At 45.6% G+C, this 24,199-nt stretch overlaps 1 protein-coding gene across 1 annotated transcript in view; it reads right to left on the bottom strand.

The window, feature by feature from the left end:
* TADA1 (transcriptional adaptor 1) overlaps positions 1–24,199 on the bottom strand; it is a 91,711-nt gene that overhangs the window by 29,464 nt on the left and 38,048 nt on the right. The window contains exons 4-6 of the mRNA XM_033915948.1: positions 14,419–14,504; positions 5,890–6,099; positions 4,709–4,860 (exon numbers count right to left, since the gene is read on the bottom strand). Coding sequence (XP_033771839.1) covers positions 4,709–4,860; positions 5,890–6,099; positions 14,419–14,504 — 448 coding nt within the window. The remainder of the gene's footprint in view (positions 1–4,708; positions 4,861–5,889; positions 6,100–14,418; positions 14,505–24,199) is intronic.

Genomic DNA, 24,199 nt, shown 5'->3' with positions numbered 1-24,199 from the left:
CTCCCATACTGTACCAAATCCTCAACAACCCGCAGCAGAGAAGTTTCCAGATCAGTCAAAGTGAAAAACAGATCATCAGCAAAGAGACTCACCTTATAAGACTGTCCCTGCACTACCACTCCCTGGATACCCATATTTTCTCTAATCATCTGGGCCAACAGTTCAATAGCTAGTGCAAACAAAATGGGGGAGGGAGGACAACCGTGTCGCATACCTCAAAAAAATGAAAAAGAAGCAGAGTAACCACCATTAACTTTAACACAACCCATAGGTCCAGTGTACAACACCTTGATCCAGCTCAGCATCCGGGGCCCCAACCCAAAAGGCACCAGGGTATGGAACAGAAAAGCCCAAGAGACCCCAGTCAAAGGCCTTCTCCACATCCACAGAGAGCATCAACATGGGCTTCCCTTGCCTCAACATCTGCTCCCTCAGATCCAGTACCCTCCAAATATTATCTCCCACCTGGTTACCCATGATAAACCCCAACTGATCTGGATGAACTAGCCTGGGAACCCAACTCATCAATCGATTGAACAAAATCTTGGCAAAAATTTTAGTATCAAACCCCAAGAGCGAGATTGGGCGATAAGAAGCACAAAAAAAGAGGATCTTTACCTGGCTAGCGGAAGCCCACCAAGTGCATAAAATAGGGCAACTGGGCCCCCTCTTCCAATGAACAGGTGAAGTAAAGGTGGAAACAGCGCCTCCTGAAACAGTTTGTAGAATTTCACTGTAAAACCATCTAACCCCAGGGATCTGCCAGATTTCATACCTCTAACAGCCTGTTGAGCATCTATCAAAGTAATCAGGCAGTCCAAAAGCCAAGTCCAAGTATCAGAAGCATTCACAACATCCAAGCCAAGTGACCCCAAGTAAGCATCTATCTCAGCAGTGGAGGGTCCCCCAGGGTCCGCATACAAGGTCTGATAGTAGTGCAAAAAATACTCCAGGAGTTTATCCTCTGAGCGAACTAAAGAACCCCATCATTAGCTTTGAGGGTGAAAATATATTGAACTTTCTGGACTTTCAACCTATCAGCGACCAACCAATTGGCTTTATCTCCAAACTCAAAAAAATCTTTGTTTCAACAATTGTAAATGAAACTGGAGCTGTTGAGTCTAATATGCATGCGAGTTCCTTCCAATTTAGAAAGAGTGCTAGACAATGCACAAAGTCAGGCTCTCCGCTGTTTATTTTTAAAAGACACCCAAGAAATGAGGTGTCCAAGCACAACTTCCTAAACCGCTTCCGGGGTGCCTCCCCCCCCCCCATATTAAGGTCAACATAATCCACAACGATAGTATACAATTTCTCTATCAACTTCCTATCTTCCAGGAGACTGTTTAATCTCCAATACTTCAGTCCCGGAGTCCCCGCAGAACCAACCAGAGAAAGCCAGATAGGGGCATGATTCAACCAAGAAATCTGTTCTATTCCTGCTGCAGACACATGGGACAAAAAACCCCTGTCCATCAAAAAATAATCAATCCTAGAATATGTACAATCGACTGGGGAATAAAGAGTGTAATCCCTAACCCTATAGTGCAGCCGCCTCCAGATATCAACCATTTTCAAGAGTCTCAACTCCTTCGCTAAGATCAAAGAACCCTCCTGAACCTGCAACACTCTGGGTAGCAAAGCCTTAAAAAATTCCCCTTGGCTGTCATTAGGGACAAACATTGACCAGGGTCAGTTTTTTATTATGAAGAGTTACTAACATGATTAGAAATCTGCCTTAGGGGTCCCTCACTAACCTATGGATCTCAACAGCAAGATGTCTTGCAAACAGATTGCCCACCCCATACTTCTTAGAAATCCCCACCCTAGAGGCACACCAAACTCCCGGCTACCGACCTGGTAAAATGAGTTTCTTGAAGAAAACAAACCTCTGAATGGTTCCTCACCAATTCCTGAACAAGGGCCTTACATTGTAAGAGCAAACTTTAATCTCGTCGCAGCCATCCCTTCAAACCGCTTCCTGCCCTCAATCTTATGGAAATCAGCCCACCAATCCCCCCCCCCAAAAAAAAAAAAACATCCCAGTGGGATCCACACAATCTCCCACAACAATCAGAAAGGACACACCTCCAATAGCCACATCCACCCTATACAGATCCCTCAACATCCATTCTCACTATCAGCAATCAATCATACACACAACCAGCATACCCCCAAAGTCACAAGGCTTTCAAAAATCAGTAAACCCCAACAACAGATAGCACTGGGTACACACATACACACTGTTTCACTATTTATGTATGAAAAGAAAAATATCTAATCTTTGACATAGGCCTGTCATGTCATGCCAACCATTAACTCACCATTCAATTAAATTACTGTAAGCAATAACACCACTCATTCCCACTGAACAAAAGCCCACCCCAAATCAAGAACAACAGTATAGTGTAGTAGACTCCTATAGAAAAAAGAACAAAGAAAGCAGTTCTAAGAAGGCCAGCCAGGCTTAGAACATCAGAAGAGGGTCCCAAACAGCGTCTCCAGCATTAGCAGAACTACCTAAGTCATATTACCCCTGCCCTTGAAATCAACAATCACATGTCCACACATACACCAATCAGCCCCACCAAACAAGACCCACAGCACAACAGAAGCAAAGGTATGCCATATTATAGTCCCAAAGCTGCAAAGAAGGGGAACAGTCCAAAATCAGTCAACTAGTCCAGGAAAATCTTCAGATTATCAACCATTCCGTTGGTCGCCCACAGCACCCAATCCGGCAGATCTCCCAGCATGTTGCCATCAGAACCCAGTGAGACACTGTTATACCACCTAATGGCCCTGATTCTTCAAAGCATTTGATGCCCGCTTTCTGAAAGAGGTAAAGAAGAGACCCTCCTAGGGACGCCGTTTATAGTAACCAGCAAGTCAAAGGGAAAAGTCCAGCGGTAGCATATGTTGGCCTTTGAGAGAGCCTTGGTCAATTACCTGAAAGGGAAGGGTGCTAGATGCCAAATCCTTGTACAGTTCCAAACAACAACCCTTCCATGAGCATGGCATAAAAGGCACTCCTTCAGAGAAGATCTGGAGGCACACAATGATATCATGGGGACGATCAGCAGCACGAGGCCCTAAAGACCTATGGGCCTGTTCAATCCCTAAGTCCAAGGTCTCATCCTCCAAAAGCCAACACCCCCGGCCGGTGACCACCACCCAGGCATTTCTATAAGTGCTGGTATCAGGCACCCCACGGATGTGAAAATTATTCCTCCAGGCCCTATTTTCAAGATCTTCCAATTTGTTGACCAAATCAGAAAGTTCAGCCTGCACATCCTCAACACTGTACTGAGCTCCCGCCACATTGTCCTCACAAGTGTTGACTCGGGTTTCCACTGCATCAATAAGGGTGCTCATATCAGTTAGATCTTGTTTCAGCTCCTGGATCGCGTCTTTCACCTGATCCACTCACGCTTATCAGTCCTAGTAAGTGAGTCAGACTGCATACCAACAGCATCACATGCTGTGCCTGCTTTGCACTCCATCCTATCAGAAGGAAGCCTGACAGGTGATCTTACACCATGTGGTGGGCAAGTCGACAGCCAATCTCCCACACGCTACCCAGACCTGTCAGAATCAGTTCTTTTTTTTTTTTTTTAAGAAGCCACGAGTCCCGGTCAATACCTGCTCCAGCAGCGCCAAAAACGTAAGCTCGGCTTGGCTGTACTTGCAGAAAATTGTAGGAAATCAAGCAGATGAAGACAGAGCCTCAGGACTAGGCAGCCATCTTCTTCAGTGATGTCATTTCCTCCCATTCAGCACCCTCTTTGATATGGAGGGAAAAGCAGACGACATGAAATCAAAAGGCTTGATGACCTGGGGAGCTCCAGTTAAAGGATGCCAAAAAAATGCTGACGGTCCCTGGGTGAAAAAGGAGCCTCAAAGTGGCCCAAAGGACAAAATATAAAAAAATTGACCGAATTTAACCAAACTCGAGGAATGTACTGAACATCAATAAGAATGAAAAATTATGAAGAAAAGAATAAAATAATATTGAAAAGGCCCAAAAAAAGATTTCAAAGATTGATGTGCTGAGGAAGTACCAAAGACACAGCTTCTCAGCTCTGTGGAAAACTTAGAACTACTGGTCCCGCATGCCATATCGAGCAGGAAGGCACTTGCACACACATAGAGTGGGCATTGCCTAAAGATTTAAACTTAACAGTGCACTTGGCAGTATCCATAATGGGTTCCGTGAATGACATCACCGACATTTGAGAATATTATGCTTACTTGTCCTCGGAGAATACTGCTTTCTTCAAAAGGTGACAATTTGGATCATTCTAGAAACACAAAAAAAAAAAAAACCGTTATCAGAAGAAAAGCATGGGTTGTTAAGCTATTCTGAAGCAGATACAGATAAGAATAAAATTTTTATGCTCTGAAAAAATTTAAAGTAAGCATAGGTGCTTTATAACTGGTTCTTTCCCCCTCCTTGCTACAAAATTATATAATACAGTACACTCTATATAAGGACACTTATCTTTTGTCCTTATCTTAGTGTTCCATTGTCTCTAGCCGCTGAATCTGGAATCAAAAGATGTCCAAGAATCCAAATTCAAATAATTATCAAACAAACTTTCCACAAATGAAGCAAGACTTTCATGGGACAATTCATTATTTATGGCTGAAAAGAAAAATATCTAATCTTTGACATAGGCCTGTCATGTCATGCCAACCATTAACTCACCATTCAATTAAATTATTGTAAGCAATAACACTGTTCTTCAGGTAAGGTTGAGGGTTGATATTGCTTCCAAAAGCATATTTGAAGTGGCCATCCCGCAGGCGATATGCTCGTCTACGAGATATAACTGATGTCAGAATATCCTTTAGATGTATCTGTAACAGGGAAAGCAGTGAAGCATAAGTTGAGAGTCAACTGTTATTAATCTCTCCGTCTTTGCTTCATTTCACTCAACTATAACTGGTTAACATTGGTCCTTCTTCCCTTGTTCATTAGAAACGTTCAGGCAGAGCATAAAGAAAAGCAGCAGTCAACCTTCCCCTTACAGATGTTTGGATGAAAAGTGCCATAGAAACAGGGCTTTGTTAAAAGCAGTAAAAGCCAGTATGCCATACTGGTACTTTTATCTCAGTTGCAGTTTATTGGAGTTGGTTTTTTGTTGCTTTTTTTTAAACAGCCGAACGACCAACCGGTGGGCAGGTAGGTGCTCCTCATCTCCAGGCCTACTTTAAAAGTCCTAGTGGCCTCTTTGGGGAAGAAACTATCACTACTTGCTCCTACCTATGCTGGTTTCACAATCAAAATAGCTGCCACAACATCCCACAGCAGTCATTTTGAAATTGGAACCAGCATAGGAAGGAGCCACTCCTGGTTTCCCACAGGAAGTTGCAGCAACCATTTTGATTGTGAAATAGCATGAGAAAGAGCACATAGAGGTTGCTCCTGCCCTTAAGAGGCCACTAGACCACCAGTGCTTGTAAGACAGACCAGGGAGGGCAGATCTTGTGGTTACAGGGAGAAGGAACTTAGGTCTCTACCACATATACCAATACCTTTTCTCCTACAAAAAAGCACCTTGGATACATATCCCTGGTCACTTACTAGACAATATACTTCCATTTCTTTCCTCCAGGTTTTTGTAAATGTTAAAAGGTTCAGCAACAAAGGTTATCATATAACCTTTCACTCTGCATCTATGCAATATGAGAAATGGGAGCAAAAACAACTAGGGCAGAAACAATCTCAAATCTAGCTGTATCTGAGAAAAAATAAATAAAATTCATCAATCACCATCCAACTACTTTGAACCTGAAACACATAGGTCAGTTAGTACTAGAAGATGAGCTATAACAGTTCATTGGAACTCCACTCTTATCCTTCTTTTTTGGACTATAGTAACTCACTTCCACGGCATAGATGACAGCAGTCACTGCTTCTTCTGTTACATTATCCAAGCCATGCTCAAAAGCTGTCACAATCATTCTTCCTTCTAGTTGCCCACGGCTTGGCAGCATCATGGTGTGGGAGCATAGCTTCATATCCTCATCTTCCTGGGGATCCTTGGCCACAAATTGCTGAGCTCCATATAATGGGTTTTGTGGCTGAAATCGATGCTATTATAAAATGAAAACAGCATGAAAGAAATAATTGCACTGTGTAGAACAAAAGTATGAAAAAAAAAATCAAACAGTAATCAAATTTTAGTAAATGTTTAAAACAAACTGAAGAACTTCCTTATTCACCAGAAACTTCTTAAAGGGAATGTAATATCTAAATAAGTTACCTCCCAATGAATCTTAGATCCAATGCACATTTATTGTAAACCCTTGAATTTTTAGACAGTCATTGTCCAGTGTTAAAACAGGGAGATATTCAGAAGCTGTTAGAGAACAGCCATTTTTAAATCTTAAGACTTTTTTTTAATGGAGGCGGAGAGAACATGGGAACAACTTTCAAGGTCAGGACCCAAATGATCTGATCATCAAAACAAATGTATTCTTCCCCAGCACAATCTAATTTCAGTGCATGCTACTTCAAGTGTCTAGAAACCCCATCACATTACATCTTTAAGTGAATGACAGAGCCCTAAGAAAGTGGGAGATCTAATTTATCAATGATGCTGAATACTGCCAATGTCTAAGCTTAAAGAGAGGACTATGAAAAACTATGAACCATAAGCAAAACAAGATAATAAAGCTTAAGAGATTTTTTTTAACTGTTTTATATATATATATATATATATATATATATATATATATATACTGTATAAACAGTTAAAAAAATCTCTTAAGCTTTATTATCTTGTTTTGCTTATGGTTTACAGTTTTTCATAGTCCTCTCTTTAAGCATAGACATAAACAGATATCCCTTTTCCATCCTCTCTACTGCCCAGTTATCAGAAATATCGAAGTTATCAGAAGTTAGTGCTGAAACAACTAGAAATAATAATAATAATAACTTTATTCTTCTATATTGCCATAATCGTGCAACTTCTAGGTGGTTCACAACTGAAGAGAGCTGGACAATCAGCGAGTTATAATATGCAGATAGTCAGTGAAATTACAGTATACAGAATTTTAAAATGCAGCAAATTACAATATACAGTTTGTTTAGAATTTCAGAAGGGCCCTTTTAGAAAAAGTGGCGAATTACATAATACAATTTGTTAAGAATTTAAGGGGGGACATATTAGGAAAAAAGGAATGGAAGTTAGTGTTTGGTGTAGTTAATGTTTAGGTGATACATGTTGAATAAGGCAGTTTTTATGACTTTTCTAAAGGTGAGGTAGGTCAGTTTAGCTCTGTTAATGTAGTTGTCCAGCCAGTGTTGTTGTTTGTTTGCTTGGTACATGAAAGTTCTATCCAGAAAGGTTTTGTATTTACAGCCGGTAATGTTTGGATATGCAAATAGATTGCAATTTCTGGTTTGCCTCATGGGACTGTATAATACGAAGTGTGATAACAAGTATGTAGGAGCTAGTCCCCAAACTAGCTTGAAGCATATGCAAAAGAACTTGAATATTATTCATGCCTCGACTGGCAGCCAGTGCAGTAGTCTGTAATAGGGGCTGACATGGTCACTTTTTTTCAATCCAAATATCAAACGGACTGGTTTTTTTTTTTGTATACCCATATAAATGATATTGCTATAATCCAGTGTAGAAAGTACTAGTGATTGCACTAGTAGTCTAAATGATAATGGGTCAAAGTATTTTTTGATGGTCTTTAATTTCCATAATGTCAGTAAACACTTTTTTACCACTAAATTCGTGTGTTCAACCATTGTCGAGTGTGTGTCTAATGTGACTCCCAATATTTTTATTGTTTTTGTAATCGGGTAGTCGTGATCTTTTATATGTAATGTTGTTTTTGTAATTTTGTCCGTTGGGCTTGCAAGGAAGACTTTTGTTTTTTCTGTGTTTAGTTTCAGTTTGAAGTTGATTGTCCAGTGTTCTATTTCGGTCATAATATGAGAAATGTATTCTGAGGTCTCGTTTGTTATGCTGTTCACTGGGATTAAAATGGAAATGTCATCTGCGTATATGTAGTAGTTTAAGTTTAGCTTTTGTAGTAAGTGTCCTAGGGATGAGATGTAAATGTTGAATAGTGTAGGTGATAGTGGTGAACCCTGTGGTACTCCTGAGGGGTTTCTCCAGGAGTTTGAGTATGTCCCACCACTAACCACACGGTATGATCTCTTTGTTAAGAAACCCTGTACCCAGTTTCTTACTCTTCCCATAAGTCCTATTGCATCTAGGCAGTGTAGCATTATTTCGTGATAAACAAGATCAAAAACACTGCTGAAGTCTAGTTGTACAATCAGATCACTTTTTCCTTTGCTGAATAGGCCTTATAGGTGATTAAGGATTGAGGCTAGGACTGTCTCAGTGCTAAAACCTTTTCTGAATCCTGATTGGTGTTCATTGAGTATGCTAAATTTGTCTAGATAGTTCACTAGCTCCAAGTTGACCAATCCTTCAAGAAGTTTGGTGAATAAGGGGATGCTTGCTATGTGTCTGTAGTTGGTTTTTAGGGCTAATGAGTTTTTTTTTAATCTTTTGGGATGGGTGTTATTAGTACCGTATTTTCACGCAAATAACACGCACCCGTATAAAACGCGCACACGTGTATAGCGCGCAGAAATCACGATGATAAGCACAAAAACTTTGGTATAACGCGCTCACGATTATACCGCGCATGCTGCCCGACTCTCCGTTCACCCCCCTGACTTCCGTGCACTGCCCCGCCTCTCCGTGCGCTGTCCCGACTCTCCGTTCACCCCCCCCTGACTTCCGTGCACTGCCCCGACTTTCCGTGCGCTGTCCCGACTCTCCGTTCACCCCCCCCTGACTTCCGTGCACTGCCCTGAATTTCCGTGCGCTGTCCCGACTCTCCGTTCACCCCCCCTGACTTCCGTGCACTGCCCCGCCTCTCCGTGCGCTGTCCCGACTCTCCGTTCACCCCCCCTGACTTCCGTGCACTGTCCCCCCTTGAAGGTCTGTCCCAATCCTGAAAGCCTGATGCCCCCCCCCCGACGTCCGATACATCCCTCCCCCCGAAGGACCGCCGACTCCCCAACAATATCGGGCCAGGAGGGAGCCCAAATCCTCCTGGCCACGGCGACCCCCTAACCCCACCCCGCACTACATTACGGGCAGGAGGGATCCCAGGCCCTCCTGCCCTCGACGCAAACCCCCCTCCCCCCAACGACCGCCCCCCCTCCAAGAACCTCCGACCGCCCCCCCAGCCGACCCGCGACCCCCCCTGGCGACCCCCACGACCCCCCCACCCCCCTTCCCCGTACCTTTGGTAGTTGGGCCAGAAGGGAGCCCAAACCCTCCTGGCCACGGCGACCCCCTAACCCCACCCCGCACTACATTACGGGCAGGAGGGATCCCAGGCCCTCCTGCCCTCGACGCAAACCCCCCTCCCCCCCAACGACCGCCCCCCCCAAGAACCTCCGACCGCTCCCCCAGCCGACCCGCGACCCCCCTGGCGACCCCCACGACCCCCTTCCCCGTACCTTTGGTAGTTGGCCGGACAGACGGGAGCCAAACCCGCCTGTCCGGCAGGCAGCCAACGAAGGAATGAGGCCGGATTGGCCCATCCGTCCTAAAGCTCCGCCTACTGGTGGGGCCTAAGGCGCGTGGGCCAATCAGAATAGGCCCTGGAGCCTTAGGTCCCACCTGGGGGCGCGGCCTGAGGCACATGGTCGGGTTGGGCCCATGTGCCTCAGGCCGCGCCCCCAGGTGGGACCTAAGGCTCCAGGGCCTATTCTGATTGGCCCACGCGCCTTAGGCCCCACCAGTAGGCGGAGCTTTAGGACGGATGGGCCAATCCGGCCTCATTCCTTCGTTGGCTGCCTGCCGGACAGGCGGGTTTGGCTCCCGTCTGTCTGGCCAACTTCCAAAGGTACGGGGAAGGGGGGTGGGGGGGTCGTGGGGGTCGGCCAGGGGGGTCGCGGGTCGGCTGGGGGGGCGGTCGGAGGTTCTTGGGGGGGGGGACGGTCGTTGGGGGGGAGGGGGGTTTGCGTCGAGGGCAGGAGGGCCTGGGATCCCTCCTGCCCGTAATGTAGTGCGGGGTGGGGTTAGGGGGTCGCCGTGGCCAGGAGGGTTTGGGCTCCCTTCTGGCCCGATATTGTCGGGAAGTCGGCGGTCCTTCGGGGTGGGGGTGCGAGTGGTCCTGCCGGGGGGGGGGATGTATCGGACGTCGGGGAGTCGGCCGGGCAAGAGGGCTTGGGCTCCCTCTTGCTCCGATCGTGGATGCGGGTGCGGGTGGGAGCGCGTGCGAGTGGTCGTTCGGGGTGGGGGTGCGAGTGGTCCTGCTGGGGGGGTGAATCGGGCGTCGGGCGGGGTGGGAACTATGTTTGAAAACTTTCGTATACCGCGCTCACGCATATAACGCGCGAGGGGTATGCGCGGTAGGTAAAAACGCGTATAACGCGCGCGTTATATGCGTGAAAATACGGTATATGTCCCATTTCTTCGTGACATATTCCTTCCGTGATGAGCAGAATTTTGGTTCTACCCTGCCCATAGGTGCACTGAAATGATGATAATTGTACAAATATTCCAGATAAAATTTTGTTTTATTAAAAATTCAACAGACAGTCCTGTTTCAAGGCATTCATTTGTACAATGGAGGAACATTACAAGTCAGAGAGTGTAAATGCAACTTCCCTGACATAACGTCCTCAAAAATCTGTTCTGCTAGGTTCACTTAAATATACCTAATACATGACAACATTTTACTGCCTGCATCTAATTGGTCATGAATACATGATACCATATAAGGCGCTTGTATGCATATTGGGGGAGTGTCCGTCCCCCTCACACAAGAATTCTTAAAAGTTACATTTTAATACTAGCTTATCTAATAAAGAAAAAGTACAGAAGAAACCAGGAAAAAGTATTACAATATAATATACTTACAGAGGAAAAATTATCCATTCACACAGCTTTAAATTATTTCTCTTTAAGAGTTAAACTACTTCTCCCATATTACTGAGTCATTTAAGAGCATGCACTGAAAATCCCGCATCTCAGTGAAAGAAAAGGGGAGTGGCCAATCCATTCCCACAGACCCTACATTTTCCTATATGACTCCTCCAGTACAATTGTTAGAGGTAATTATATTTCAATCTGATCCCTTAAATATGAAAGTTCCTATGTTATTAGTTTACTAAAATTTAATTCATCATTTTGCATATCCAATTAGCATTTCTAACTTTACCCTGCAAAAAAGGAGAGGGAAACCCCCTCCCCTGGAATGTAATCTCTGTAGTAAGAAGAAAAGTCCATCTCTATAGCAGCCAGGTCAAAAGCCAACCCTTATCTCTCCTGCAGGTCTCTGGTGACTGGACACACATTGAAACAATGGACTTCATAAAACTAAGCTACAGCCTGTGTGTATCTTCTCTGGTCTTCAACAAAGCTTATATATTAATTCTAGTGCCATGAGAGAAGGCCTACTCCTGTTTCCAGTGACCTCAGCACAAAAACACATATTTAGGTCAATATATTATCCCCTGTTTGTTTTATCTGGTTTGTGTTCTGGCTTCTCCAATTGTAATTTTATCTAGCCATTTAAACCCTCCTCCTTTGCCCTTGATCCTTATCTTATAAACAAACCCTGACTAGTAAATCCAGAGCAATGGAAGGAAAATATAATGGCTATTTTATTTTTCATGCTTTCCCATTCTACCACATAGCTGTCCATTTTTAATAGGCTGCCACTCCCAGGTTCAAAAGAGCCTCATCAGTGAGAGTGGTTGTTACCCAGTTAAATAGGTCCTTTTTAAAATCTAGTGTGGCTGTTTTCATGGTCTTGGAAGGACATATGTCCAATAGGCAGTTTGAATTAGTATATTTATTGAACAGGGTTAGAAATTGGTGCCAGTTTGGAGGTTCAAAATGATTCCAAAGCATGTCTACTCTGGGTTCTTTTTCGTGGGGTCCAAGTTGGAATTCGAAGTTGGGTGAGGGTGGAGGTATGGTCGCTCTTACGTCTAAGATTTTGTTGTTGAAGAAAGTGGCAAGGGTTTCTGCCAAGGGTATACATTCATTTTCCCATAGTAGGATTTGGGTAGTGTCTGTTAGTCTGTTTACCAACTTGAACAGTTCTTTGCTATTTGTTTTGGGTGTCCCCATTTATTGTGCGTAGTGTTTTGTTCGTTTTTCTCTAATCAGATCTTTGTAGTTTTTCATTTTTTGTTTCCAGTGTATTTTGTCTTCCTCTTTGTTTGATTTTTGCCAGTTTCTTTCTAGTTTTCTCAGTTCCTGTTTTAGAGTTAGTAGTTCAGAGTCGAACCATTGGTTTAGTTCCCTTTCTTTCTTTTTGTATGTGTGGGATGGTGCTATTTGATCTAACACTTCTTTGCTAAACTTTGCCCATCTAGTTGAGAAGTCCTGTATTTCCTCAGTTTTGGGTTGTAGTTCGTAATGGGCCCAGAATTCTGTTGGGTTTATAGTTCCTCTTCTGGTGATTGTGGTTGGTTTTAGGTTTTTTCTTTTATATTTTTGTTGGGGTGATTTTTTATGCCAATATATATCAAAATTACATATGTAATGATCTGACCAGATGCATTTTTCCCAGGCTCCTGTGCTAAAGTGGATCTTAGGATCAGGGATTTCTTTTTGCGAAAAGGTAACTATGTCTAGTTGGTGGCCTTTTTTGTGCGTTTTCTCTGGTTTTGGTATGAAACCGAGAGTTTTTAAGAAAGTGTCAATTTCTATCACGTCCGGTTTTTCCACTTTCTCTAGGTGAGCGTTTACGTCTCCCAGTAGCAGGTTGTATGCTCCTTTTAGGGTGTTAATAGTGAGGTATTCGAAAAATTCTTCTCTAAGGCTAGTCCACTTTTTGGGGGGAATGTAAAAGAGTGCCACGGTTAATGCCTCTTCCAGTTGGATGTTTGTGACCTTACAAGTTAATATTTCTAGGTCTTTTGTGGTTTTTGAGTCTATTTTTCTATAATCAAATGATTCTTTTAAAATTATCGCTATACCTCTCCCTTTTTTCCAGTTTCTTGATAGAGGTATTATTTTATAACCCCGGGGTAACATTTCTTTCATAATCGTATCGGTGTCTGAAACCATCCATGTTTCAGTTAAAAATAGGAAGTCAGGGTTCGTTTTCGTCAGCCAATCGTGTAGTATTTGAGCTTTGTTTCTTACTGAACGGGTGTTCAGGTAATATCCCTTTAGATTACCATACTTATTTGGGGTGGGTGTTCTAAAGCATTCTATTTTTTAAAATTTTCTTTCCTTGATCTTGTTTCTATGGAGTTTGATTTATCACGGGTATTTGTAACGGGCCTAGCTTTGAATAATCGTAAAGGAATATTGACTGCCTTGACCCTTTTCAATTTGGCTTCCGTAAGTCACATAGTATTGAACTATTACTGATATTGGTTTTAGATATTTTGAGGGAGGGTTTGGATGGACATCATTCATACTGCTTGATCTCACTTGATGTGTCAGGCAGGGGCTTTCGGTACTGTCAATCTTTCAGTGTTGTTTTCCAAATAGAATACTTTGGGAGTTCAGGGTACAGTACTTGAGTGGTTTACCTCATTTTTGGCAGAAAGATCATTTTGTGTAAAAGGAGGACAAAAGATTTCAGATAAGAAGATAATTAAAAGAGGAGTATCACAAGGTTCTGCTCTGTCAGCGCTCCTGTTTAATATCTACATGTCATCATTAGGTCTGCCCCTCTCCGTAATTGGGTTTTCAGACGCTCCCTGGAGCCTGCTTTCTACACTGGGATTTTGATGCTTTGCAGGTTACCGCATCCGTAACACCCTATTTCAGTTATACCTGGACAGGCCTTTTGGACCCTCGAGGGTTCTCCACCATGTGTTGGACCATATTTATCAGTATTTTTTAGGTTGTGTCTATGATGGGGTTGGGTTCAGAGTTCTCTTGGGTATGCGGGGGATTGAGTGTTAATATGTTTTTGCCTGGGTGGAATGAGTTATGGCTATGTTGCTGAGTGGTGGTTGTAGTTTTTGTTTATATTTCTGTCTTAGTTTGAGTTTGTGGAGAGAGTGCTTGTACTGGAGGATTTGATGGGTTGGTAGGGTTTTCTGGTGCTCCTCGGGAGGGTGGGGGGGGCCTTTGGTTCTTCTTCACCCAGAGAGTGGTGGAAAACTGGAACGCTCTTCCAGAGGCTGCTATAGGGGAAAACACCCTCCAGGGATTCAAGACAAAGTTAGACAAGTTCCTGCTGAACCGGAACGCATGCAGGTGAGGCTAGTCTGTTAGGGCAATGGTCTCTGACCTAAGGGTGAGCGGACTGCTGGCATGATGGACCACTGGTCTGACCCAACAACAGCAATTCTTATGTTCTTATTTTGAGCTACAACCAGAAAAATTGTAGGTTAAATCCAAAATCCCTTAAATCCAAATACAAAAGTTCCCCAAGAGCTGGACTTACATCAAATTTCTGCCGAACCGACGAAAACTTTTTCTTTCCTTTAGGTTTTCCAGGCTTAGCCGCAGAGTTCAAAGACCCAGCCCCTTCTAAAATATGAGTCAACAGCAAAAATACATATATTTCAATTATGGCTGCATTCTGATTAAAATTTTTAATCACGATTAATCATACAATTAAAGGTATTTTATTTATTTCCCACTACAGCTCCATGTGATTCCAAGCAGGTCAACCCTCCATTGCCCCAAGTACAAAATAAGCATCCATATAATACATAAACTACTTTGATTGCAAGCATAGAAAGGCAATATATCAAATCTCATCCCCTTCTCTAAAGGACTGATAATCTCACTCTCTCCCAATTCCAAAACCAATATCTCTCCCTTTTTCTTCCTCCATTCCATTATCTTTCTTTCTTTCCTGAGATCCATTATCTCTCTCACTCTACCCCCTTCCTCCTTCCCTCCCCTCCACTCCCATGAGCAGCAACATAAATTTAGTAGTGGACAGCACGAAGCTCTTCTTGTGACTGCTGGAGCTCACCACCTAGGCCGGGATAGGAAATTCCGGTCCTCGAGGGGCACAGGCAGGTTAGGTTTTCAGGATATCCACAATGAATATGTATGAGATGGATTTGCATGCATTGCCTCCTTGAGATGCGGAGAAGGCAGTGAAAGCGGAGAAGGAAGTGAAAGTGGAGAGAGGGGCAGAGAAAGCAGAAAGAAGAGCGGAAAGAGTAGCAGAGTAAGCGGAGAAAGCAGAGAGGGAGGCAGACGGGACACGGAGAGGGGAAGAGGTGAGAGTTAACTCCGCCTACCCCCCGTCACCAGCCAAACTCCCCCATAAAAGGGGAGGAGCCAACGGCGAAGAGTCCACAGCGCTAGGCCAGCCGAAGGGAGACAGGAGGAGCTGAGCCTAGTCCGGAGCACATGGCAGAGCAGCAGCGGAGGAAGCAGAGAGAGCTAGCAGGGAAAGAGCAGAGAGAGGAGCGGAGAAGGCAGTGAAAGCGGAGAGAGGGGCGGAGGAAGCAGAGAGAGAGCTAGCAGGGAAAGAGCGGAGAGAGGAGCGGAAAGAGGAGCGGAGAAGGCAGTGAAAGCAGAGAGAGGGGCGGAGGAAGCAGAGAGAGAGCTAGCAGGGAAAGAGCAGAGAGAGGAGCGGAAAGAGGAGCAGAGTACGCGGAGCAAGCAGAGAGGGAGGCAGACGGGACACAGAGAGGGGGAGAGGCGAGAGTTAACTCCGCCTACCCCCTGACGTCACCAGCCAAGCTCCCCCATAAAAGGGAAGGAGCCAACGGCGCGCAGCCATTCGGCACGCAGCAAAGGCGCTCACCTTAGCGAGGAAGGCCGAATCTCTACCACTAGGACTCCAAAAATCCACTGAAGACTCCAGAAAACCACCAAGGTAAGGACACAACATACAAGGTGGAGTACAACCAGGCACATACAACTAACTAACCAACTTTCTAACTATCTTTCAAAACTTTCAACCAGGCACATACAACTTATCTAACACATACAACTATCTAGCAGGTAGACCTTTCTAACTAACTAACAGGCAGACCTTTCTAACTAACTAACAGAAGTAGAAGGGAGTACCATGGTTGTCTGGGCCACCGAGGAGCTATGAGAATCATGGTGGCACGTGTTGACTTGAGGTTTACAAGAGTCCTAAGAATGAGCGGAAACGGAGGGAAGGCATAAAGAAACTGATCCCTCCAGTCCAGGAAAAAGCATCTGCCTCCAGACGCTGAGGGGAGTATATCCGGGAGCAAAATTGAGGCAGCTTGTAATTGAGGGGGGACGCAAAGAGATCTATCTGCGGGGTCCCCCAGCGAGCAAAAACTTGACGAAGTGTGGGAGAATTGAGTGTCCACTCGTGAGGTTGTAGAAGGCGACTCAAGTTGTCTGCCAGACAGTTGTGTTGACCTTGAATGTAGACAGCTCTGAGAAAAATGTTGCGATGAATCGCCCAAGTCCACATCCTCAGAGCCTCCTGGCACAGGGAATGAGAACATGTTCCTCCCTGTTTGTTGACATAATACATGGCCACCTGGTTGTCCGTCCGCACGAGAACCACAGTGTCGTGAAGAAGGTGTTGAAAGGCTTTGAGAGCATTGAAAATCGCTCTGAGTTTGAACAGATTGATATGACAACGACGGTCCTGCGACGTCCACAGACCCTGTGTACGAAAGCCGTTGACATGGGCTCCCCAAGCGTAAGTAGATGAGTCCGTGGTGAGCACTTTCTGATGAGATAGAGTGTGGAACAGCAAACCTCTGGAAAGATTGGAAAAGAGCATCCACCAGTGGAGAGACTGCTTGAATAAAGGAGTTACTGGGGTCGATCGCCTGTTGCCACTGGGATGCCAGAGTCCACTGCGGAATACGAAGGTGAAGTCTGGCAAAAGGAGTCACGTGAACTGTAGAAGCCATGTGGCCGAGTAGAATCATCATTTGCCTTGCAGAAATAGATGTAAGACGATACACCTGATGACAAAGGCGATTGAAGGTATCTCGACGTGATGGAGGTAGAAAGGCTCTGAGGCGGACAGTATCCAGGGTGGCCCCAATGAATTGGAGAGATTGAGATGGGGTCAACTGGGATTTTGGAAAGTTGATTTCAAAGCCCAGACTTTGGAGGAATAGAATAGTCTGTTGGGTCGCTGCAATAACCCCTTGTTGAGAGAGGGCTTTGATTAGCCAGTTGTCGAGGTATGGAAAAACTTGAAGACCTTGAGTGCGCAAAGCTGCAGCCACCACTACGAGACATTTTGTGAAGACTCTGGGAGAAGAGTCTGAAAGGAAGGACTCTGTACTGAGATATTTGCGAGAGGCTGGGTGAATGGGGATATGGGTATAAGCCTCTTTGAGATCCAGCGAGCACATCCAATCTCCCTGATTCATCAGGGAATACAAGGTGGGCAATGAGAGCATCCAAAATTTCTCTTTGACCAGGAACTTGTTGAGAGCCCTGAAGTCCAGAATGAGTCGCAGATCCCCCGTCTTCTTTGGAACCAGAAAGTAACGGAAGTAAAATCCCAAGTTCCGCTGAGAGAGGAATCTCCTCGACAGCTCGAAGGCAAAGAAGAGCCTGAACTTCCTGAAGAAGAAGAAGAAGTTGCGACCGATTGGAAGGACACTCTCTTGGAGGGTGATCTGGAGGCACTTGAAGGAAATGAAGAGAGTATCCCTCTCGCAGAGAACCCAGAGGTTGGATGTGATCATTTCCCACTGATGGTAAAAATGGGAAAGACGACCTCCTATGGACAGAAGAGAATTCCGATGCAGGGAGGTTGGAATGCTCAAGCTGGGAACGTCAAAAAGACTGAGCTGGCTTAGTGGCAGCAGGAGTTTGAGATTTCTATTGACGTTGCTGCTGAGGACGACGAGGCGGAGGCCTGGAAAAAGCAGGAGTCATTTTCTGAGGGTAACGACATTGTGTCTGTTTGTAAGCCCGAGCTGGAGGTGTCTTGGGCTTTGGTCGAATGAGAGAAGCAAAAGATCGCTCATGCTCCGAGAGACGCTTAGTAGCTGCTTCAATGGAATCATCAAATAATTTGTTCCCCTGACAAGGTAAGTTGGCCAATCTATCTTGAAGATTGGGATCCATGTCAACAATACGTAGCCAAGCCAGTCTACGCATTGCTACAGCAAAGGCAGATAATCGAGATAACTCAAAAGCATCATAGGAAGCCTGTAACATGAAAAGTCTCAATTCAGAAAGAATCTTGAGGATTTGTTTAAACTCCGGAAGACGTGCTTTGGAAATGTCAGGATAAAAGGAAGGCAACAATTTCAAAAAATGGTTGAAATAGGTAGAAAAAGTGTAATTATAATTGAGAACCCTGTTGGCCATCATCGAGTTTTGGTATAAACGACGGCCAAACTTGTCCATAGAAACATAGAAACATAGAAATAGACGGCAGATAAGGGCCAAGGCCCATCCAGTCTGCCCACCCTAATGTCCTTCCCCTACCATTGCCCTGTGAATAGATCCCTCCTCTTCTTTTGCCCTGTGAATAGATCCCACGTAACGATCCCATCTGGCCTTAAAATCAGGCACGCTGCTGGCCTCGATCACATGTAGTGGAAGACTATTCCAGCGATCAACCACCCTTTCTGTGAAAAAGAATTTCCTGGTGTCAGCTCGTAGTTTCCCTCCCCTAATTTTCCACGGATGACCTCTTGTTGTCGTGGGACCCTTGAAGAGGAAGATATCTTCCTCCGTCTCTATGCGGCCCGAGAGATACTTGAACGTCTCGATCATGTCCCCCCTCTCTCTGCGCTCCTCGAGTGAGTATAGCTGCAATTTGTTTAACCGTTCCTCGTATGGGAGATCCTTGAGTCCTGAGACCATCCGAGTGGCCATTCTCTGAACCGACTCCAGTCTCAGCACATCCTTGCGATAATGCGGTCTCCAGAATTGCACACAGTATTCCAGGTGGGGCCTCACCATGGATCTATACAATGGCATAATGACTTCCGGCTTTCGGCAGACGAAGCCTCTGCGTATGCAACCTATGACTTGTCTTGCTTTGGATGAAGCTTGCTCCACTTGATTGGCAGCCTTCATGTCCTCACTGACGATCACCCCTAGGTCACGTTCTGCTTCAGTTCTTGTTAGGATCTCGCCATTTAGGGTGTAAGTCTTGCATGGATTTTGGCTGCCCAGGTGCATAACTTTGCATTTTTTGGCATTGAAGCTGAGTTGCCAGGACCTAGACCAGCGCTCCAGTAGGAGTAGGTCGTGCATCATGTTGTCGGGCATTGAAACATCATCTATTGTGCATTTGCCCACTACATTACTTAGTTTGGCGTCATCGGCGAATAATGTTATTTTACCCCTAAGCCCTTCTGCCAAGTCCCTTATAAAGATGTTGAATAGGATTGGGACCAAGACCGAGCCCTGTGGCACTCCACTGATCACCTCCGTCATTTCAGAGGGTGTGCCGTTCACCACCACCCTTTGAAGCCTACCTCCAAGCCAGTTCCCAACCCATTTCGTCAATGTGTCACCTAATCCTATAGAACTCATCTTGCTCAGCAACCTGCGGTGTGGTACGCTATCAAATGCTTTGCTAAAGTCCAGGTACACGATGTCCAGGGACTCCCCAATATCTAGCTTCCCCGTCACCCAGTCAAAGAAGCTGATCAAGTTGGATTGGCACGATCTCCCTTTTGTAAATCCATGTTGACGGGGATCCCGTAGATTCTCCTCATCCAGGATCTTATCCAATTGGTGTTTTATTAGAGTTTCCATTAGTTTGCTTACTATCGATGTTAGACTCACTGGTCTGTAGTTTGCTGTCTCCATCTTGGAGCCTTTCTTGTGGAGTGGAATAACGTTAGCCGTCCTCCAGTCCGACGGAACGCTGCCTTTGCTAAGGGAGAGGTTGAAGAGCTTGGACAGTGGCTCCGCCAGGACATCACACAGCTCCCTTAGCACCCTGGGGTGTAGGTTGTCAGGCCCCATTGCCTTGTTAACCTTGAGCCTTGATAGCTCACTGTAGACACTGCTGGGCGTAAACTCGAAGTTACTGAACGGATCAACTGAGTCAACCCTTGTCTGTAGCTGAGGTCCAAGCCCCGGCGCTTCTCGGGTGAAGACTGAGCTGAAGTATTCATTTAATAGTTGGGCTTTTTCCGAATCCTTTTCCACATAGTCTCCGTCTGGTTTCCTAAGACGTACAATCCCGCCTGAGTTTTTACTTCTGTCACTGATATACCTAAAGAAGGATTTATCTCCCTTCTTGATGTTTTTTGCCAGAGACTCCTCCATGTGAAACTTAGCCTCCCTGACTGCCGTTTTGACGGCTTTTGATTTGGTCAAGTAGTCTGCTCTAGAGACCTGTTTCCCTGATTGTTTGTAAGAGATGAATGCTTTTTTCTTCTCCTTGATAAGGGCCGAGATCTCTGTAGTGAACCACTTCGGCTTATTGTTCCTTCGTTGTTTACTTACTAATTTAACATAGTGGTTTGTCGCTTCCTGTATGGTGGTTTTCAAAGTTGACCACATTTCTTCCACGCTATCGGTTTCTGCTTGTTCTTGTAGCGCCTGGTGAATGAAGTCTCCCATTTCTTTGAAGTTTGTGTCCTTGAATTTGAGGATCTTGGTAAGTGTGGTAGATTTAGTTAAACCTTTCCTAAGATTGAACCATACCATGTTGTGGTCACTGGAGGCCAATGTGTCGCCCACCGAGACCTCTGTGACACTTTCTCCATTGGTAAGTAATAGGTCCAGTATTGCCTGATCCCTTGTTGGGTCCAACACCAGTTGCTTGAGACCAGCTCCCTTCATAGCATTTAATAGCCTCCTGCTGCTGCCGGAAGCAGAGGTAAGTTTATCCCAATCCACATCAGGCATGTTGAAGTCACCTAACACTACTGTGTCCCCACGCAAGGTGATATTTTCTATATCACTGATTATTTCCATATCCAGGTCATCATGTTGTCTTGGGGGGTCTGTAAATTACACCAAGATACAAGCATTTGTCCTTCCCTCTGGCCAAATTAACCCAAAGGGATTCCCCAGTGTACTGGACATCTGAGATTCTTGTGACCATAATGTCATCTTTAGTATATAATGCTACACCTCCCCCTATTCTGCCCTCCCTGTCCCGGCAAAGCAAGTTGTAACCTGGTAAGACCATGTCCCACCCGTGGGAGTCTGTGAGCCAGGTCTCAGATATTGCCACCACATCCAGGTCGTCATTCCTTATTTCCGTTTCTAATTCCAGGATCTTGTTTCCCAAACTGTGTGCGTTGACGTACATAGCCCTCCATGTTGTATTTTTGTTACGTCTCAGTGGGGGTGTTCCTGCTTGAGCTACTTGAACACCTTTTAGCATTGTTTGTATTCTCCCTAGACTCATAACTACAATGTGTACTCCCCTTGGACCCAGAATTACAATGTGTGCTCCCTCTAAACCCAAAATTACAATGTGACCCATAATTGTCATATGAACATACCCCCGATTCGAAAGTTTTCGTACTCGCCCCTGACCCAGAATTATGGTGACTACTTTCCTCAGCCCCAAAAAAGTATTGGCAGTTTAGTTCGCCAGGTATGTTGTATGTGCCCGTACCCTCCCCCGACTTACCTAGTTTAAAGCCCTGTGAAGTAGGCGGGCTAGACGGTGTCCAAGGACATTCTTTCCTCTTCCGGTCAGGTGTAGCCCGTCGAGTCCCTGTAGTCCTTGCAAAGCTTCTCCATGGTGTAGAAACCCGAAGTTCATCTCCTTGCACCATCCTCGCAGCCAGTCGTTCGCCTTCTGTATTCGATCCTCTCTGGCTCTGCCCTTGCCCCTCACTGGGAGAATCGAGGAGAAGACTACCTGCGCATCCATCCTCCTCAGCTTCTCCCCCAGGGCTTTGCATGAAGCTTGGAAGGATGAGCCTTTTTCAAAGATGATTCCACCACCTGGGATTGATGGGATAGTTGAGATTTCTCAAATCCCTTACAGGGATCTGGATTCCAATTTGGAAGGAATAGCCGTAATAGAATAGGCAGTTTCCATAGTTCGTATGAAAGTCTGTTTAAGTACTGGAGTCATAGGTAATCTCAAAGTCTTCTTGGGAGGATGAGTATTCTGGAGTATACTTAGAATCTGAATGAAGATCCAGTTTGAGGGCTTGGCCCATATCAAAAACAAACTTAGCAAAAGAAGTAGACTTGGAGGTGGAGGACTCATCAGGTGAAGGAGTATGAGACCTCGGAGCCACAGAATAGGAAGGAGACGCCTCTCTAGAGTATTGAGACAAAGGTTCAGACTCGAGATACATAGTAATGGAAGAAGCTGCACTCTCTACTTGAGATGGAGTCATTGAATGTTTGCGCTTCAGACTCCGCACAGGTGACGTTCCTGGAGTTCGAGGCAGAATGTGTTGATGCAAGAGGAGAAGAGGCTCGTACAGTAGGCTTCGATGGAGGAGTTCTTGATCTTGAGAAACTCCGAGTTGAGGCCTCTCGAGATCAAGACTTGTGTTTCGCTGTAGAAGGACGAGACACAGACGCCTCAGCACAAAGCTTCGAAGAAAAATGCTTTGCTTCGGGCGAGACGGGAGAGATTTCGATGGAGGCTCCGGTGAAGAGTCACTGGAAAAGACTCGCTTCGGCTTACGAGACCTGCCTCGAGGCAACACCACTGGAAGCTCAGATTGATGCTCAGGCTGGTCCCTAGGAGGCAGGGTCGAGGACGGAAGAAGTTGAGCCACTATCGAGGAAATCTGCGTGGTTAAAATGGTCTTCAACATGTCCTCGAACATAGGCACCGAGACAGGGGGATCCGGTCTCGTAGGTGCCGCAGTGCGCTCCAAAGAGGGCGACCTCGAAGATGAGTATTCCCTACTCTTGGAGGCACGCTTAGGAGGAGGTCTCAAAGAAGAGTCTGGTGGCTTCTTAGGCACGGTACCTGAAAGAGAGACAGGAGACTTATCCAGCAAGGACAATTTCACTGGAGGCACTGTCAAGGCCTTCAAGACCGAAGTCGAGGCCTTAGCAGGAATGGAAATAGTGGTCGAGGTTGAGGCCTTCGAGACCGAAGCTCCAGCCGAAGCCGAGGCCTTCGAGACCGAGGCGGGTGCCGAAGTCACAGTCGAGGCCTTTGAGACTGAGGTCGGGGTCTTCGAAGCCGAGTTCAATCCCGAGGCCGAGGTCGAGGCCTTGTCAGGGGCTGGCTCCATGCCGCCAAAAAGTTGCTGGAACTGGTCGCATCGACGACAAAAGGCTCTAGACTGAAGAGTCCAACAGGATGTACACTCTTCAGGGGAATGAGAAGGCCCCAAACACCGAGAGTGAGGGTCGGTAAGGGAAATCGTCTTTTTACACTGGCAACAGCGTTTAAACCCGGTAAGGGGCCAGGACATAGAAAAAATAACGTCCGTGTCGACTGAAATAAGTGAGTGGGCCTAGGCCCAAAGCCCGTGGATCGGACGAAAAAAGGAGAAACAATAAAGTATTTATTTTTTAATGGAAAAAAGAGAAGAGAAGCACAGCAACCGAAAATAAAACAAAAAAACAGCAGCGGTGAAGGAAGGCAACGAAGTATGCTGCAGAGCGAAGATGAAGAAGACTTCTTGGCTCCGCGGAAAACATTGAACTGAGGATCCTCACAGGAGATGTGCCCCCTAGTTCGGGCGGGAAGGCACGCACGCATGCGCAGTGCAGCACTCGGAAGCTCTTATACAGATCTTCAAGCAAGTCTGCTTTCGAGGCTGTCCACTGTGGGGCTCCGTCGGTGACGTCACACGTATGAGAATATGCTGCCTGCTTGTCCTGGGATAACCTCTATTTTGTTACCATTTTTGTATAGGGGATCCTCATCCACCCTTCTCCAGCCTCATGGAACTTCTCCCATCTCCAAAAATCTATTATAGCCATCTTCAGCAGACCAAACAGCAGTTCTCCAAGCTTGCTTTGTGTCCTAGAATTTATTTCATCCAGCCTCTTGATTATCTACTTTCAGTTTGACAAATTACTCATAAGAATTCTCTTTCATGAACACTGAGGTGTCTATTCCATTTCCATATGTAATTTTGCTGGACATTTATGGTCCTTCTAAGGCAGCGGTCTCAAACATGCGGCCCGCAAGCGGCTCTCCAGGTGCTATTTTGCAGCCCGCGGTCTGGACGCAATCAAAACAGCATTTCTCTTCCTCCTTCCCTTCCTTTTGGAGCAGCAGCGTGTCTGGCCGGCTCAGTCGACCGTTCCGTTCAAAGCCGCGGGTTGGCGGCTCCTTGCGCTATCTACTCCTGCATTGGAAGCCTCTCTGACATCACAACATCAGA

The sequence above is a fragment of the Geotrypetes seraphini genome, chromosome 12, assembly GCF_902459505.1.
Source record: "Geotrypetes seraphini chromosome 12, aGeoSer1.1, whole genome shotgun sequence".
NCBI lineage: Eukaryota > Metazoa > Chordata > Amphibia > Gymnophiona > Dermophiidae > Geotrypetes > Geotrypetes seraphini.
This window is presented reverse-complemented; position numbering and strand designations above follow the sequence as displayed.